The 16,212-nt window shown below is 40.5% G+C and overlaps 1 protein-coding gene across 2 annotated transcripts in view; it reads left to right on the top strand.

Moving 5' to 3' along the window:
• OCIAD1 (OCIA domain containing 1) overlaps nucleotides 1–16,212 on the top strand; it is a 686,887-nt gene that overhangs the window by 209,846 nt on the left and 460,829 nt on the right. For both annotated transcript variants that reach the window (XM_044055722.1, XM_044055723.1), the window contains one exon: nucleotides 2,964–3,017. In XM_044055722.1, coding sequence (XP_043911657.1) covers nucleotides 2,964–3,017 — 54 coding nt within the window. The remainder of the gene's footprint in view (nucleotides 1–2,963; nucleotides 3,018–16,212) is intronic.

The following is a 16,212-nucleotide window of genomic DNA, read 5'->3' as shown; positions in this document are numbered from 1 at the left end:
GGAAAGCTATTAATGGTACTTTATTGATGCAGACTAATAAGGGTGTTTATGCTTAACAGTACTAAATTTTAATAACTCTAATATTTACTCAGTACTGAATTTTACTAAATCTATAGGTATTGCCTCTTGTCACTCAACTAGCTGCTCTAAGCTTGTTGGCGCACAAGGTAGTTGGTTTATATTTACTGTTCTACAGGGAACAGTTTTATGGATTGTTCTACAGGAAGAAATTTTTTTTCTAGGTTTTTGCTACTGTACAGGGCACTGCTAACTGCTGCTGCTACATGGTGAGCACCTCTGCGCAAACGCACTGAATTTATAGTAGCAATGAAAAAACAGAACCTAACTAATGCACCTTCTGACCAGTAAGACACCTACAGTATGAGCCGTTTTCAGTGTTTCTTAACTCAGATGGATCAGGCAAACACCTCCTGCCACAAGATGAATAAACCTAGTCATCCTAATTTAAAAACCTAGTGGAAGAGACCCACAAGTGTATTGCTACCACAAGCCACTTAAATGACTAGCTGGAAATCCCTTGCTGAAGGTGATTTCATGACTGTCTTTCAATAGTAACAGTGACAGAAAGAGCAGGTTTTTTTTTTTTTTTTTTTTTTTTTACAAAAATACAGTGAAATACACAAATGAAAGCAGGCAACAGTAGTGATCATTCAAAATGACATAAGTGTGATTTGACGATCAAAAGTACTTTGCTTGGCACTAGATACAAGTAAAACAATTCTGGAACACAGGCTAGTATGCCAAGCTTTGCTGAGCTCTAGGAAAATGAGCAGAAGACATATGTAGTAAAGGAGGTTTACTCGAGCAATATTGGTTTGTTGTGTGGGCACTCAGTATCATGGATCTTTGGAAAACAATGGACGATAATATGGGGCACTGTTGGAGGTAGCTTGCATTGGAGCTGCTGGGGGTTAGGAGCTCCAAGTAAATGGAGTGGATTCTGCTGAGTGTGGCAGACTGGCCTGCTCTCTACTGTGTGCCTCTCAAGGGAATGTGCTGATCAGACCCCCTCCAGCCAGGAAATGAGTGGGCAGTAGGGCTCTCACTTGAGCTCAGCAGTACTAGGCTCCTGCCATGAGAAAAGAATAAGTGGGTTGATGGGGCAAAGGAAGGGAAGCCACTGTACAAGGCCCAGGGGACAAAAAAAATGCAAGAATTGCAAGAGGTCTGATAATTGTAGGACTGTGGACCTTAGAAGAATGAAATGGGTATGAGAGAGGGTCATTAAGAGTATAACAGGAAAGGGGGATAGGAAAACATGAATGTAGTGAGCGCAGGCATTAAGAACTATGAGGTGTCTGATAATGGTAATTATAGGGATAATAAGAGTAAGGAGAGAAGAAAAATGTGGCTCTAGCAGAAGGACAAGAGTAATAAATTAGAGATGCTGGGAAATTAGAGGGAGGCTTTTGACTGTTTAGCTAGGTGAAGTAACTCCCTCAGTTACAGGTAATGTTATTGCCTATGCTCCGCTTGATGGCCATTGTGAATCTGTGAGTACTTTGTATATGTTCAGAGAGGTAATATATTCCATTATTTGGATATGCTGACACCATAGGTTATGCCTCCTTGTCTGTCGATAGCTGGTTTACCTTTTTACGTAAAGCTGAGTGGGTGTCAGGTCAGGTCAGGGGACTGCTCTCGTGGCCAGACTATCTAGCTACACCTCTGTCTTAAGCTAGAAGGTGCTGGCATTACAGCAGGCAAGTCTGAATCACAGCCAGGGCTTCAGCTTACTACACCATTAAGCCAGGCTTATGGGACACTTTTAGTTGGGTCGGCTTTACTTAGCTAGGGTATTCTAGTTAGACAGGCTCGTTTAAGGTTCTAATTGTAGTAAAACTAATGAGGCCTATCTGCCGTAAGCTAGTAAAAGTAGACCGGTCTGTCTGAAGCAGTGTATGTAGTCTTGTGCTGTTTTAGCTCTGGTTTATGTGCGGGTTAGAAGGCTAGTTAGTACACAGGAAGCGTACAGAAGGCTGGCAGTGGGAAAGCTTGGGCTGCTGCTCTTTTAACATAGTCGGTCATAAAAACATTGGCCTTGTGCAGCTCTCCAAGCCTTTTTATTAGTTTTTGTAAAACTTCTTTCTAATGAAAAAGTGGATAATGGGCTAGTTTCCCAGCTTCATTGTCCAAAATGACCCTCGAGATTTTTGCAGATTTCAAAGCTTGAATATCATAATTTCTTTATCACACCATTCTTGCTACAGTTTAGCAGGGCTTTATGGTGGTGTTGGTGGTGGGGGAGTTGGGTCGTGAGGAGATGCCTGTACTGTCTTGAAGAGCTATTTTCAAATATTATGAGTAGTTTTACCAGAGACTGTTCCTGGCATTATTGGCGCACTCAGGAACAGATAAGCAACTTAACTTTTTTAAACAAATGGATTTAATTCAGTGGAACAGTGCAGGACTCAAGAATGGAATAATGTCAGTTTTATGTTTGCAGGCAAAAGTTCACATTTTTGTTTAAGTTTTATTTTTTATGCAGTTAATACATTTAATTGAGACACTGCATTTTTAATATACAAGTGTAGTAGCTTTTCTTTCTGTTCTTTGAATGGTGTTTCTTGTAATGACCTAAATGACTGAATGTTATAAATTAAGCAACATAAAATTAAATTGTTCGTCAAGTATTTTCAGTATGGAAAGTACATTTCTCATGTGGATCCGAAGTCACTCACTTTTGCAGGTTGTACACATGAACCACTGTGATACTTTGATGTTATCATCTTTATGACCTTTCATTTTAGCAAGTTAGTACTGACAGTTTGAGTATAAACAGCTCAGCTCTCTGGACAGTTAGCATGTAAAATGCTTAATTTGCAGTGTTGTAACTTATTGTAGTTGGTCATGTGTGTCTTATTTTTTAGGATAATTCTGTCATGATTCAATAAGCTGTTTGGTGTTTGATGATTAAAACATGTTTTCTTTTCCCCCTACAGCATTACCTTTTTCTGCCATAAGCATGTTTGTTACCCAGGGATTAATTTCTAAAGGTAATATTTTTTTCTGAGCTGCATGTTCATTTCTGTTTGTCAGTTTCTAACTGATGATTTATTTTACTTTTGTTTTTGATGTCTTTGCTGCATACAAGTGCAAAGCTAAGGTTATGTACCCTATTTTATATATTTATGTTAATGACCAAGTGAATAGTAAACTAGTTTCTCTGTGCTGATTTTTATCCAAGGTGTTCTTTGAGTAAAGTTTGCATTTTTCTTTCATTTCACTGATGCCACGGTTTTCCTCTCACATTGTTGCCAGGTGGCTTAGTGATGCTAAATGTGTGTGTGTGTATACGTGCACGCAAATGCATGCTGTTTAGTGCACCATGGTATGGACTAGAGTTCCATCTTAGGCTGGTTCTTGCCTTGTGGTATTTGGCTGTCAGCATAACTGCTGGCCATCATGGCACTGAAATTAATAAAATGCTGTAAATGGCCTATTAAGAAGTATAGAGAATTAATTTTTCCCCTGACTTTAAAGTTTCATTTTCTTTGTTTTCTGCCAAACATTCTGTGTTTCACACCTGCTTTTAAAACAGTGAAAGTCAGCATCTGATTTATTGCATGGATGGCCATTCAGGACACAGGTGTGTACCAATAATGAAATAACTAGGGTAACATTCAGTTTTACAGCACAGTGGCAGTTGTAATTATTATAGAAATCATCACTCCAGTTAACAATGGAAAGTCTCCATGCCCAGAGCAATGAAAAGAAGGGACGGACAAGCAGATGTCATGACATTTACCTCTGACAGAAAGTATAGGATGGTTGAAGTGGTCATTGGGACTGAGAGTTATTCTTTGTGCATTGTACATCTACTTAAAATAAGTACAATAAAGTCATTTCTATTAAAATCATAGTAGTATGGAAAACTATTTGCATTAAAAACTGATTTAGTGACTTTAAACAGATAAATTGTCTTTAATGGGAGTGTTCAGTAAAAATATAGGGCAGAAGTAAGAAACTTTTTTAATTTCTGCCTGTTCTGTGAGGGTAGGCTTTCAACATATGTATTGACATAATTTATGATTGTTAATGTACTGCTAATGGAGCAGTGGAGATTATTTCAGAATTCCATTTCCTGGTGATCGGCTGCTTTGTAACTGTTTATACTAGGAATAACGGAACCTTTTTTAGATTTGTCTAATCTGTTATCAAGTCAATATCCAGCAAAAACAAAACCTCAGTAACTATATCTCCTCTATAAACACTTTCATCAACATCTCCTGTACACCCTTTTTAAACGTGGTCAGTTGATCACATTCCCAAAATGTATGGGTCCGTGTGCCTCTTTCATTTGACTTGCATCTCCAACAAAATCAATTTTACTCCGGGGACATATGTTGCAATCTAGAGGGTGTATAAAATATTTATAGAGAAATTTCCATGTAAAAACGTTATATTTCTTACTCTTGATAGCAGATCGTTTTAGGGAACAAATAGATGTTCTTCGTGTTTCACTGTTGTAGTCATCACATTTGGATTATCTGCCGACCGGCACTTGCCAACTGCTTCTGCTTTGGGCACCGCACGGCAAGAACGACTGATGTAATGGCGTCAGCTGCATGTTTTATACCCCTAACGACCTGACGTCACAGAAGAAGGGACAGCAACAGACACAGGACCCAAGACTTTGTTAATCAGGCCGACTGAGGGCTACTGCAAGCAGATTACCCAAATGTGATGACTGCAACAGTGAATACACTCGAACATCTACATTTATGATAAGTGTACACAACTGTACTATCTCTGTTGACCTGTTGTGAATTTTTTTCTTTGTCTCTCTCTCTCTCTCTCTCCCACTTTGGTTTCCATTGCTCTACCACTGTCAAATCCAGTTGTCTTATTCCTGTGTAACTACTAGTCCCTATTTTTTTGATTATTGGTTATAGTCCTTTTTTTGCATCAGTGACTCCACGAAGTCCAGTTTCTGATGAATACTGCCTGGGAAGATATTGACTTTTTTGGCAGTCCCCAGCACTCCTTTCAGTTCTAGCCTCATACCACTGCATAGACCAAATTCTTCTTTCAACAAGCTCCATTCTCTCCGTTTTTCTGCTTTCCTTGCTTGTTCCCAGTTCCTTATCTGCATACCAGTGGTCTGCCCGTTTCTAAACGCCTCTTCTCTTCTTCAAAGGTCTGATATACCAATTGGTGATGGAGAATTCTTCCAGCTCTGATATACCAATTGGTGATGGAGAATTCTTCCAAGGAGCTAAAGTTTCACTTTCTGTTAATTGTTGTAGTATTTAAAAGATTTGCATACCATATTGCATCCTTTGCTGCTGTCTGATTACTGTTTCCCATACCTTGACTGGAACACTAGCCTGTTGAAAGCTCTCCAGTGAGAAATCCAGAACTGAATTTTTAACTGTTTATTTTCATCTCTTTTATATGCCTCAGTTACCTTTACTAATGTACAAAAAACTTAATCATGTAGAACAATATTGTAACAAAGTAGCAAAATCTGCTTCAAATTCTCCCCCAACAGGACTAACTGCTATGAAGCACTACAAGGAATAAAATGTGTTGAACTATAAAATAGTGTAATATTATCACAGATGAGAATAGTACTAAATTTACTTTGCATGTATGAACAGTGTACTGCCAGTCAAACTCTAGTGTACATTCATAATCTTGTAAGATAACAAAGATCAAAATAGTTAGATTTTATATTGACAAATGTAATAACCGTTTTGTCAACTCCTTGTAGTCTTTAAGCATCTTACATACAAACCTAAAAAGACCAAGAATTAAGTTTCAGCTCCATACCTTATGAAAAAAGAAAACAGTCCATTAATTAATTTAATGATTTAAATAACACTTATTACTCCTCTGGAAATGCCCATGTATTAGTATATAGCAAATTAACTACAGACAGTACTGTGTACAGTAATACCTGTACTATTAAAATACCTCCATGTACCTCGCCTAAGATTTTGGACCTCCTGGTAGATCTCCTGCCATCTTTCTGTCATCCATCTATTTTTATAACCTGATGTCGTCTTCTGATCCCTTTGTTTTATAATCTGTCATTACCAAACATATGCTTTCACCAGCTCCTTGTATATATTAGTATGTGTATTCTTTTTTCTTTGTACCCTAGCCTATCCAGTTTAGGACCTTGTCTGTACTCTGACCTCTTTTGCGTGACTGGTATGTCCTCTTCTCAGTGGTTTTCTTACTTAACTTTCTTAAGTACTACATAAACCGTTTGATACGTTTTTAATTTTAAATATGTAGATGTATACACCATTTGTTGCTTTTTATATTTTTAATCATTTTAAGCTAGTATGTCATGGTAGCTAGTTTTACTCCGTATTTTTGATATTGACTGTTGTCTTTACATTGTTTTGGATTTTGTTCTCTGGGCCTCCACTGAAAAGAGACTCGGCTCAGTTGGATTATCTCTTTTAACAAATGCATTTAAAACATAAATGATACTGTTGTGTTTGTGATGTCCTTCAAGGATGCATCTGCAGTCATAACATATGGGTTGTCCTGCCTCAGGCAGACCTTCGGTCGGCCAGATTCCAAAGTCTGGGTCTGGACTCGGCCGATGTCGCACTTTCCCCGATGTCAGAGCTTCTGGGATATAAAGGCATCAGCCGATGCCATTTTCCCCAGTCTTTCTTGCCGCGCGGTGCCCGAAGCAGAAGCTGTTCGCAAGTGCCGGTCGGTCAGATCCAGAGATTTCAGCTACCGAAGACTTTGAAAAAAGCTAAGTACCCCGTTGGGGACTCTTTCTTGCCTCAGCCGATGTCAGACAAAGTAAATAATTGTTTAACTTGTGGGAAGCAAATACCTCATAAGGATTTCCATTCTTACTGCCTTCCTTGCTTAGGCCCAGACCACGACGTATCAGCTTGTTTAGCCTGTGCCTCCTTCAACCGACGGACTCATAGACGTCGGTCGGAGTTTGCAGAGGAGTTTTTTGGAACCGCTTTTGCTTATAAAATGCCGTCGGAGACTCCGACTTTGCATATGGTCAAAAAACGCAAGGAAAAGGACCGACACTCGCAGCCCGCGGTTTCGGCTGAAACCACGGTTAGGCCTACCGCGAGTGTCTCGGTTTCGGCTGAAACCAAGTCCACGGCTATTCTTACTACCGAAACCATACCTCCGACCACCGAGGCCAGAGAGGCCCCGGCTGGGTCGGCTTCAGAACTCCCTACCGAAGCTAGTGTTCAGGATTTGTCCGACACCATTCCTTTGGACATTTCTACCCCTGCACGTGGGGCAGCTAGGCCCCCAGCTTCTATGTCTATTAAGGCCTTCTCCAGGGCTAAAGCTGCCAAACTTTCAAAAGCTTTGCCTGTCAAATCTACATCCCAGAGGCCGCCTTCTACTTCTCAGATCCTCAGTCTTGCTGAGGACTTTATCTCCTTAATTAGGGGTTCCCAACCTCACCCGGACAGGGCCTCCCAACCTCCTCCAGACAAAAGGCCCAGGACTGACCCCTCTGAACCTCACTCCTCAGATTACTCCATGGATGGATCTGATTTGTCAGACCACCAGGAAGGGGCCTACTCGCCTTTAGAGGATTCAGATGCAGAAGAATCTATCCCTTCGGCCTCCCCCCCTGAAGAATTTTCCTTTGGGGAGACTTTACACTCTATGAGGGAGCACTTTCAATGGCAGGGTCAGGATTTCTCTGATTCTAGAAAAAGATTAAGGACCTTTTTGCATTTGCCCCAGCATAGGCCCTTAGCCATACCACCTGTTCTAAATGTAATTGATGATGTGTATAATGATGTAAGTACTGCACCTGATTTTCTTCCCCCGGCCCCTGCCAAACCTGATAGATATTACAGGGTCCCGGATTCTCACTTCCACCTGTATAAAGCCCATGCTGCAGACCCAGAAACTATTTCTCAGGGCCCTAAAGGGGTTGCAGCTGCTACGGCCAAGAATCCCCTCCCCTCTGAAAGAGAGTCTAGAGCATTAGAGAGATGGGGAAAAAAAGGTTTATACTTCTGCTACTCTTTCTGCCAGGGCATTAAACTGTCAATTCCATATGATACAGTACCAAGAATTTTTGTTAGATCAGCTGAATAAGAAGCTTTCTTCTCCTGAACCTTTAGACCATAAATCCCTTCAGGATTTGGTACACAACTCTCAGCAGGTCATTAATCATTTCTTAAAATGTGGCTATGATGCACTGGAGGCTTCATTTAGATCAGCTATGACGGGGGCAGTAATTCGTAGGCATGCCTGGCTAAAAGAGCAATCCTTGCCAGACCATGTCAAGGCTAAACTTCTCAATGCTCCGATGGAGAAACAAAATTTATTTGGCTCCCCTGCACAGGAGATTTTAAAGAAGGTGGAAGAAAAAGCAAAATCTGTGCAAACAGTAAAGGAATTTCTGCAAGTCCAACCACCGAGGTTCAGCAGAAACTGGCCTACAAAGAATTGGTCCTTTCCAGACACCTCCAGAACACAGAGGGGCAGGAACAGACGCCCTAGAGGCAGAGGTCAATCAAAGGGTGCCTACAGGGGCCGTCAGTGGCAGCCTGCCAACCAGAGGAGTGGTGCCACAGCTGCACCTTCAACCACTACCACAGGACAGACCCAGTGACTTGGCTCTGATTCCGCCTACCAGGGATCAACTGGAAGCTCCCTTGGGCAGAAAGCTGGCATTATTCTCGAAAAACTGGCATTGCATTACAAAGGATACATGGACATTGCAAACAATAGACAAAGGATACAGGTTTCACTTCCACACTTTACCAAAAAGGAGCGGAATGCCAAACCTTCCACCAAACCAGAAGGCAGAGGCTTTAAGACAAATTAGCAATTTACTTCAGATGAAAGCAATAGAAAGGGTACCATCTATGGAACAAGGCCAAGGATTTTACTCCAGATTATTCCTGGTACCAAGAAAAGAAAACCAATGGAGGCCTATTCTCGACTTGTCCGCACTGAACACATACCTCATTGTGCCAAAATTCAAAATGCTGACCCTACAGCAACTTCTTCCCATGTTGGGCAAGGAGTCTTGGCTGGTGACTCTAGATCTCAAGGAGGCATACCTGCACGTCCCTATTCGACCAGATTGCAGAAGATACCTCAGATTTCTTGCAGGATCAGAGCATTATCAATTCTCAGCATTGCCCTTTAGCTTATCTACTGTGCCCAGAGTATTCACGAAATGCCTGGCATCAGTAATTACACATTGCAGACTTCAGGGAATTCAAATTTACCCATACCTGGATGACTGCCTAATACAAGCGGACAACAAGACAAAATTGTTAAAGGACTTGGCCTATGTCATACACCTGCTACAGGCCTTGGGATACACAGTCAACATCCAAAAGTCAAGACTAGTGCCATCCCAAAGGATAACCTTTTTGGGTGCGGATCTGGACACAATCACTCAGATGGTTTTTCTCACAGAAGAAAAACAAAAACAACTTCCACATTATTTCATGACTTTGACAAGACAAACTCAGCTTACTGCAAGGAAAGTCCTGCAGGCCCTGGGTTACATGGCATCCTGCATAATCTTGATTCCACATGTCAGGCTGCACATGAGGAAATTACAATGGTACCTAAGGAATGTATGGTCTCAACACAGTCACAGTCTAGAAACCATGATACCAATCATTCCATGCCTTCAAAAGGAATTCCTGTGGTGGGCTCAGGCATGCCAGTACAACAGAGGGTTGCCTTTCAACAAACCAAAACCAAGGCAGACCATCACCACGGACGCCTCAGACCTAGGATGGGGAGCACACATGGAGGACAAATGTATCCAAGGCCTATGGTCTCAAGGGCATCTAAGCATGCACATAAACCAAAAGGAGATGCTGGCAGTGAAGCATACAATTGAGGCATTCAAACCATTCCTCCAGCAAGGACATCTGCTAATAAGAACAGACAACACCACGGTCATGTGGTACATAAACAAACAGGGAGGCACACATTCCTACCCTCTATGCCGGATGGCAATGGATCTGTGGAACCTATGCCTGAATCTCAATATCCAGCTACAGGCCAAATTCGTACCAGGAAAAGAGAATTCACTAGCAGACAGCTTAAGCAGGACTACCACGGATGCTCACGAATGGATGCTGCATCCAGACATCTTCAAACTCATAACAAAGAAATGGGGAATGCCAGAGATAGATCTGTTCGCCTCCCCACTCAACCACCATCTGAAGAAATTCTGCTCAAGGACATACCACCCACAAGCCTGGAGGGTGGACTCTCTCTCTTTCAGCTGGAATGCCCTAACAGTGTATGCCTTTCCACCTCTCCCATTGATGTACAAGGTTCTACTGAAGATCAGGGAGGAACAGCCAAAGGTGATACTAATAGCTCCGGACTGGCAAAGACAACACTGGTATCCACTACTGAGAAGCATGTCTCAGGCAAACTCATGGCCTCTACCCCTATGGCCTCTTCTTCTAACGCAGAACAATTTCAAGACCCTGCATCCAAACTTGAAAACACTGCAACTAACTGCCTGAAAAATTCAGTAAAACCAAACCAAACTGTTTTATCTCAGAGGGTCAAGGACATTATCCTGGAGGCTCGCAGACTCTCCACAAGGAAGACATACTCAGCTAAATGGAAGAGATTCCTCATTTGGAGCACGTCAAAGGGCACAGATGTCAGTGGCAAACCTAGCACACATCCTAGAATACCTAGCAGAATTGTTCCACAATGGCCTGTCCTACTCTTCCATTAAGATTCATGCTTCAGCAATTTCAGCAGAATACAATATGGATCCTCCTATCTTCTCTCACCCACTTCTCAGACAATTTTTGAGAGGGATCAAAAATGTTAAACCTCCAAGGAGACCCCCTCTGCCCGCATGGGATCTCAATTTTGTGCTGGAAAAATTGACACTACCTCCTTTTGAACCAGCAGCATCAGCAGACTTACAGTTTTTATCTTGGAAAACTGCTTTCCTTCTGGCAATCACTTCAGCAAGAAGAGTATCCGAGTTACAGGCATTAATGGCAGTGCAGCCTTTCCTTATTTTTCACCAGGATAGAGTGTCTCTGAGAACCAATCCTACTTTCATGCCAAAGGTGGTATCCAGGGTATCCTTGAACCAAGCTATTCATTTGCCTATGTTCTTCCCTAACCCACAGAACAAAGGAGAAAAACATTTGCACACCTTGGATATACACAGACAACTATGCTACTATCTGGACAGAACTAAAACCAGCAGAAAAACTGACCAACTTTTTGTAGCATATGCAACTGGGGTGCAAGGAAAAGCAATTTCCAAACAGACAATTTCGAAATGGATAGGAAATTGCATTCGCTTTTGCTACTCTTTTCATGGAAAGACAGCTCCTGAAAATATCAGGCCTCATTCCACAAGGGCCACAGCCACCACTACAGCTTTCCTACGAGGGGTGGCTACCAAGAACATTTTAGAAGCTGCTACTTGGAGCTCCGTTCATACATTTGCCAAGCATTACAATCTACCTTTATACTCCAGATCCCGAGCAGGCTTTGCAACTGCAGTTTTACAGGGGATCTTAACTACACCATCCTTATCTTAGTACCTCCTCCCCCAGTTTGGCTATGGTATTCTACCCATATGTTATGACTGCAGATGCATCCTTGAAGGACATAGTACAGTTTTGTACCTACCATAAATGTAGATGTCCGATAGGTATGCATCTGCAGTCAGGATTACCCACCCTCCGTCCCCTCTGTGGTATTCCTAGGGTGCTTACCCCTCTTTCAGCTAGCTGGGGGAATCTATTATGGTGTATTTGTTTGCTTGTATATATGTATATATATATATATATATATATATATATATATATATTTTTTTTTTTGCTACTGTTTGGAACATTAAACATTTATCCAAATTTAGCCTTCCTAGAGGGCACCTGGCATCTGGGGCAAGAAACACTGAGGAAAATGGCATCGGCTGATGCCTTTATACCCCAGAAGCTCTGACGTCGGGGAAAGTGCGACATCGGCCGAGGCCAGACCCAGACTTTGGAATCCGGCCGACCGAAGGGCTGCCTGAGGCAGGACAACCCATATGTTATGACTGCAGATGCATACCTATCGGACATCTACATTTATGGTAGGTACAAAACTGTACTTTCTTCATGTTGTTTGTTTGAACATACTGTAGTAAAAACTTAATTCTTGGTCTTTTTAGGTTTGTATATATGCAATTACTTAAACGAATGCTGTTGAGGAGGGAAATGAGGTTGGTAACATGTCACTAACAAAGTCCAGAAGACAAATGTTATTAGAATGTGATATTAGGAAATTACATTCATTTAACTTCAGAAACTATATATCAAAGGATGTAAATTGTGGAAATGTGACCTTACAGTACTGCCTGTAATTAAGTTGCTACATACTGATTAGATTAACTGTCTCCGTACAACTTTTCCATTTGTTGTTGTTAGTACTTGCATAGTATATTTACAAGTGTATTTCCTTTTTCAGGATATACTGCTATCTCTGATATATAGACCTTTTTTCCTTGACCCGTGTGGAGCAAATCATTGGCTGCTACTGGTGCTGCTTCTTGATCCCAGGCACCAAGAGGCACTCCTGACTTGTCCAGACTTAATCTCAGATTGTCCGTTACCTAAAAGGAGACTGAGGAGTCCCAGTGCAGCATCATGCTTTTGACCATAGGAATGTAATGCCAGGTCTCTTGAGCATATCTGTCACTACATGTCTCTGGTATTTGAAAATATTGGATGCATACCCTGGCGTCACCACCTGAATTTACTTACCTGCTTATGACCCCTATCCTTCTCTTTGGAGCATGTTTTTTGGAATGTAATGAGTTGGCAGATATTGTAAATTCCCTTTATTGTAGTATGAAAGAAATTGGGGGGGGTCAAATGGTTGTAACTAAGGAAATAATTCTTCAGGATTGGGATACAGAACTATTATCCAATTTTAACTCATGGTTTGCTAGAAAAAGAGCTTTTCCTAAGTTCTGAAGAAACTGTATGTCCCCGTAGATATGTCATTGATATGTTCGTGGACAGTGAAATGATTAAAAACATAGTTCAGAATAATTGGAAAATTATAACTAATAGTGATTTGTTAGCAACTTTGGGCAATGTTCCTATTTTTTTTTTATAAAAAAGCTAGTAGCATTAAAAGTTTATTAGAACAAGCTGACACTAGAATTTGTATTCCACAGTCAGACAGACTGAGGCGCACATACAAATGTTTTAGTTGTAATGCTTGCAAGTTGTAATGCTTGCAAGTACATTCATGAAGGACCTTATGTGTGTTGGCACATTTAAATCGTACTATTTCAGTACCAGGTAGATTTTATTGTAACACTTCATATGTAGTTTATATCGCCGTGCGTTCTGGACGCACGGCATTTTATATAGGCATGACAACTAGACAGTTAAATAAGCGTATTAAGGAACATTATAATGCTATCAAGATTAAAGATGAAAATAATGCCTTATACAGACATACTTCTTTTTGCTCTTTGTACAAGAACTTTTCCTTTCCTATTCTAGAAGACATAAATAAAAATTTGAGGGGGCAACATTAAAAATAGAGTGGAAAGGAAAGAAACTTTGTGGCAACTAAGGTTAGGAGCTGACAGTCCACCTGGACTTAATGATACTGTTAATATCAAATATTTTTTGGAAGAAAGAAAGTTAGGTTTATAGTTTTGGTTTTATTGTATGCTTTTTATGTATTGTATATTTTTTCTTTAAAAATAGCATAATAAGTTGATTGATTCATTGAATTATTGAATTGATTGATGTAATGGTGGGTGTGTATGTTATGTATATAAATGTAAGAGGTTTTTATCTTTTAGCATTTTTGAAGAAGTCTTATTGCCGAAAGCGTTGAATAACATTTTTTATGCTAGTTTGTGAGTCGTTCCTCTGTTGCTTCCAGTGTTTTTTGGCTATGATCTGGTTATTGATCATAATTCTTTGTAATGCGTGGATTTTTATTTGCTGTGAGGAGTTTTATTTGCTCCGTGTACTATCAGTTAGAGGAAAAAAAAAGAAAAAGTGGAGGAGTGCTAAGTGTTTTTCCAGCTTTCAAAGCTAGTAAAACACTTAGGGTTATCAGACAGCAGCACACCTCTCATACCCTTTGCATAACAAGTCTGGATAAATCCATAAGTAATTAGGGGAGAAAGGATCAAAATATGGGAGAGTTTTTTAAACATTGCTGCTGTTTGCTTAAAATGTTAGTAGAACAACATGTTCATTAATATGCATTTTCTGAACACTAAGAAGCATAGAAGTCTAATATCCATCATTACTGACTGACTGTAATCCTTGGTGATGTACCAGAAAAAAAAAACATATGAGGAACAGCACAAATATGAGACAAACTCAGACAGTTGAGTGGCGTGGACAATGGGCAGAAACAAAGCTGTCTCACCTTCTTCTTCTCTTTGCTGGCTGGCACTGTCAACTGTTAGTCTCTAGTTCAAGATCCAATCATAACAGCGCTTAAGGAGTTTCCTAACAATTGTGCTATGATAGTCTTGCATTGGTGAGGGTGTTAAGTTTTATCTTTTTCCTGGGTGTCATGTACTATATGTGTGTAGGTATGTATATATGTATGTATGTGTATATATATATATATCTACAGCATGATAGTAACAATGGAAACTCTTATTACAGTTTGCATTGTTTTTCATTAATATAAGTAAACCTAAGTTACAGTTTAAAATGTGATGCTTTAATAAAGATATTTAAAAAAAATACTAGTGATGAGTATGATTATTATATGAGTCACAGTTCTCATCCCTCTCTGGCATCTGATAGGAAGAATTCTTCATCTCAGACTTCAGGATGTTCACAGAAATCCTTTCCTTTTCTGGTATTTTGATCTAAACATAAATTTTTCATCTGGCATTTGGGAAATTCCTGTTTATGTGTAAAGAAACAGAGAAAGATAAGTCTCACTGATGCAAGGTGATCAGTGGCAACTTCACTATATTGTTGAAAGTATTTAAAAAAATTACAGCAGTCTTCCATCCCTAAAAAGACAGGCCCCTGGATTTACTAATCTGACTTGCAGGACTAAACTAGTCCTGCACGTAAGCATCAGTTTAAGAGGAGGACAGCAGCGAGCCATGCATATTAATGAAGGTGTGCTGCCTGAGCTCCAAATCCTACACAGTGTGTGTACAAGTGCAGAGGGCATGTCTGAGAGCAGAGCTCTCAGAATAAACACGCCCCTGCAAAGTAGAACAGAAGAAAGCGTAAATAAATGAGTGAGACCGCTCATAGATGTCCACATATCCCCACCAACAGTCCCCATGTGTTCAACAGAAACATTATATGTAAATAAAATGAAGATACCCTTTTATTCATTTTTTTAAAACCCAGTGTATAGCTAACCATAGGTGCGCGGGTGTGCCCATCGCTTAGCTATGGTTAAAGCAGCTGAAAAGGCTGAAGAGGATAACATGGAATATATATGCAAATGAAGCAGCACAGCAATAATGTAGTGGTCAGAGCATCTGCCTAATGAACAGGCATTCCTGGTTAGAGTCCCACTGCTGCACATATTTTCCATGTGAAATCTGTATATGAACATAATTTTACATCTTTTTGCCGTATAACCTACATAATAACATTTAAATGTGAACTGGAGTACTGCATGAAATGCACATGTGAAGTGTCAGTGTCATAATGAATAAGGCACTAGTAAGCAGGTTTAAGCACAAGTAAAGAGTAGTAAGCATATATAAGCACTAGTAAGCGTTTTTAAGTGCGTTTGCGCAGGGGTAAGCATTGCCTGCACAGCTTAAGCAAAGTAGAAAGCTGAGTGTAAGAAACTGTAACCGAAGGTTAGCAGTGCTTACCGTTGCGCAAACCCGCTTACAACTGCTTTAAAGTGCCTTAATCACTCTGGATCCAGCAGCCCATGTTCTGCCCAGCAACAAAATAAGCTGCCTCTGCAAGGCTCAAACGCAGGACCCTGTACACTACAGTCACAGTAGGTAACCACTAAGCCATCATAGCAATAGATGTGCATGAGGTACCAGCAAACTAATCCTCACCACAGAAAAATAAGGCCAAACATGTGAACTAGCTATGTACAGTGTCATGTTGGATAACCTGCCACAGAACATAAATATGTGAACTGGAGTACTGCAGTAAGCATAGATTTGAGGTGTTATGGTAATAAAGTATTGAAGTTCCCAGGACCCCATATAGTGTATGTACACATGAATCACGGATA

Source organism: Protopterus annectens, chromosome 14.part0 (genome assembly GCF_019279795.1).
Source record: "Protopterus annectens isolate FY-2018-M chromosome 14.part0, PAN1.0, whole genome shotgun sequence".
NCBI lineage: Eukaryota > Metazoa > Chordata > Ceratodontiformes > Protopteridae > Protopterus > Protopterus annectens.
The sequence above is the reverse complement of the archived record's forward strand: the minus strand, read 5'-3'. Positions and strand labels throughout refer to the sequence as shown.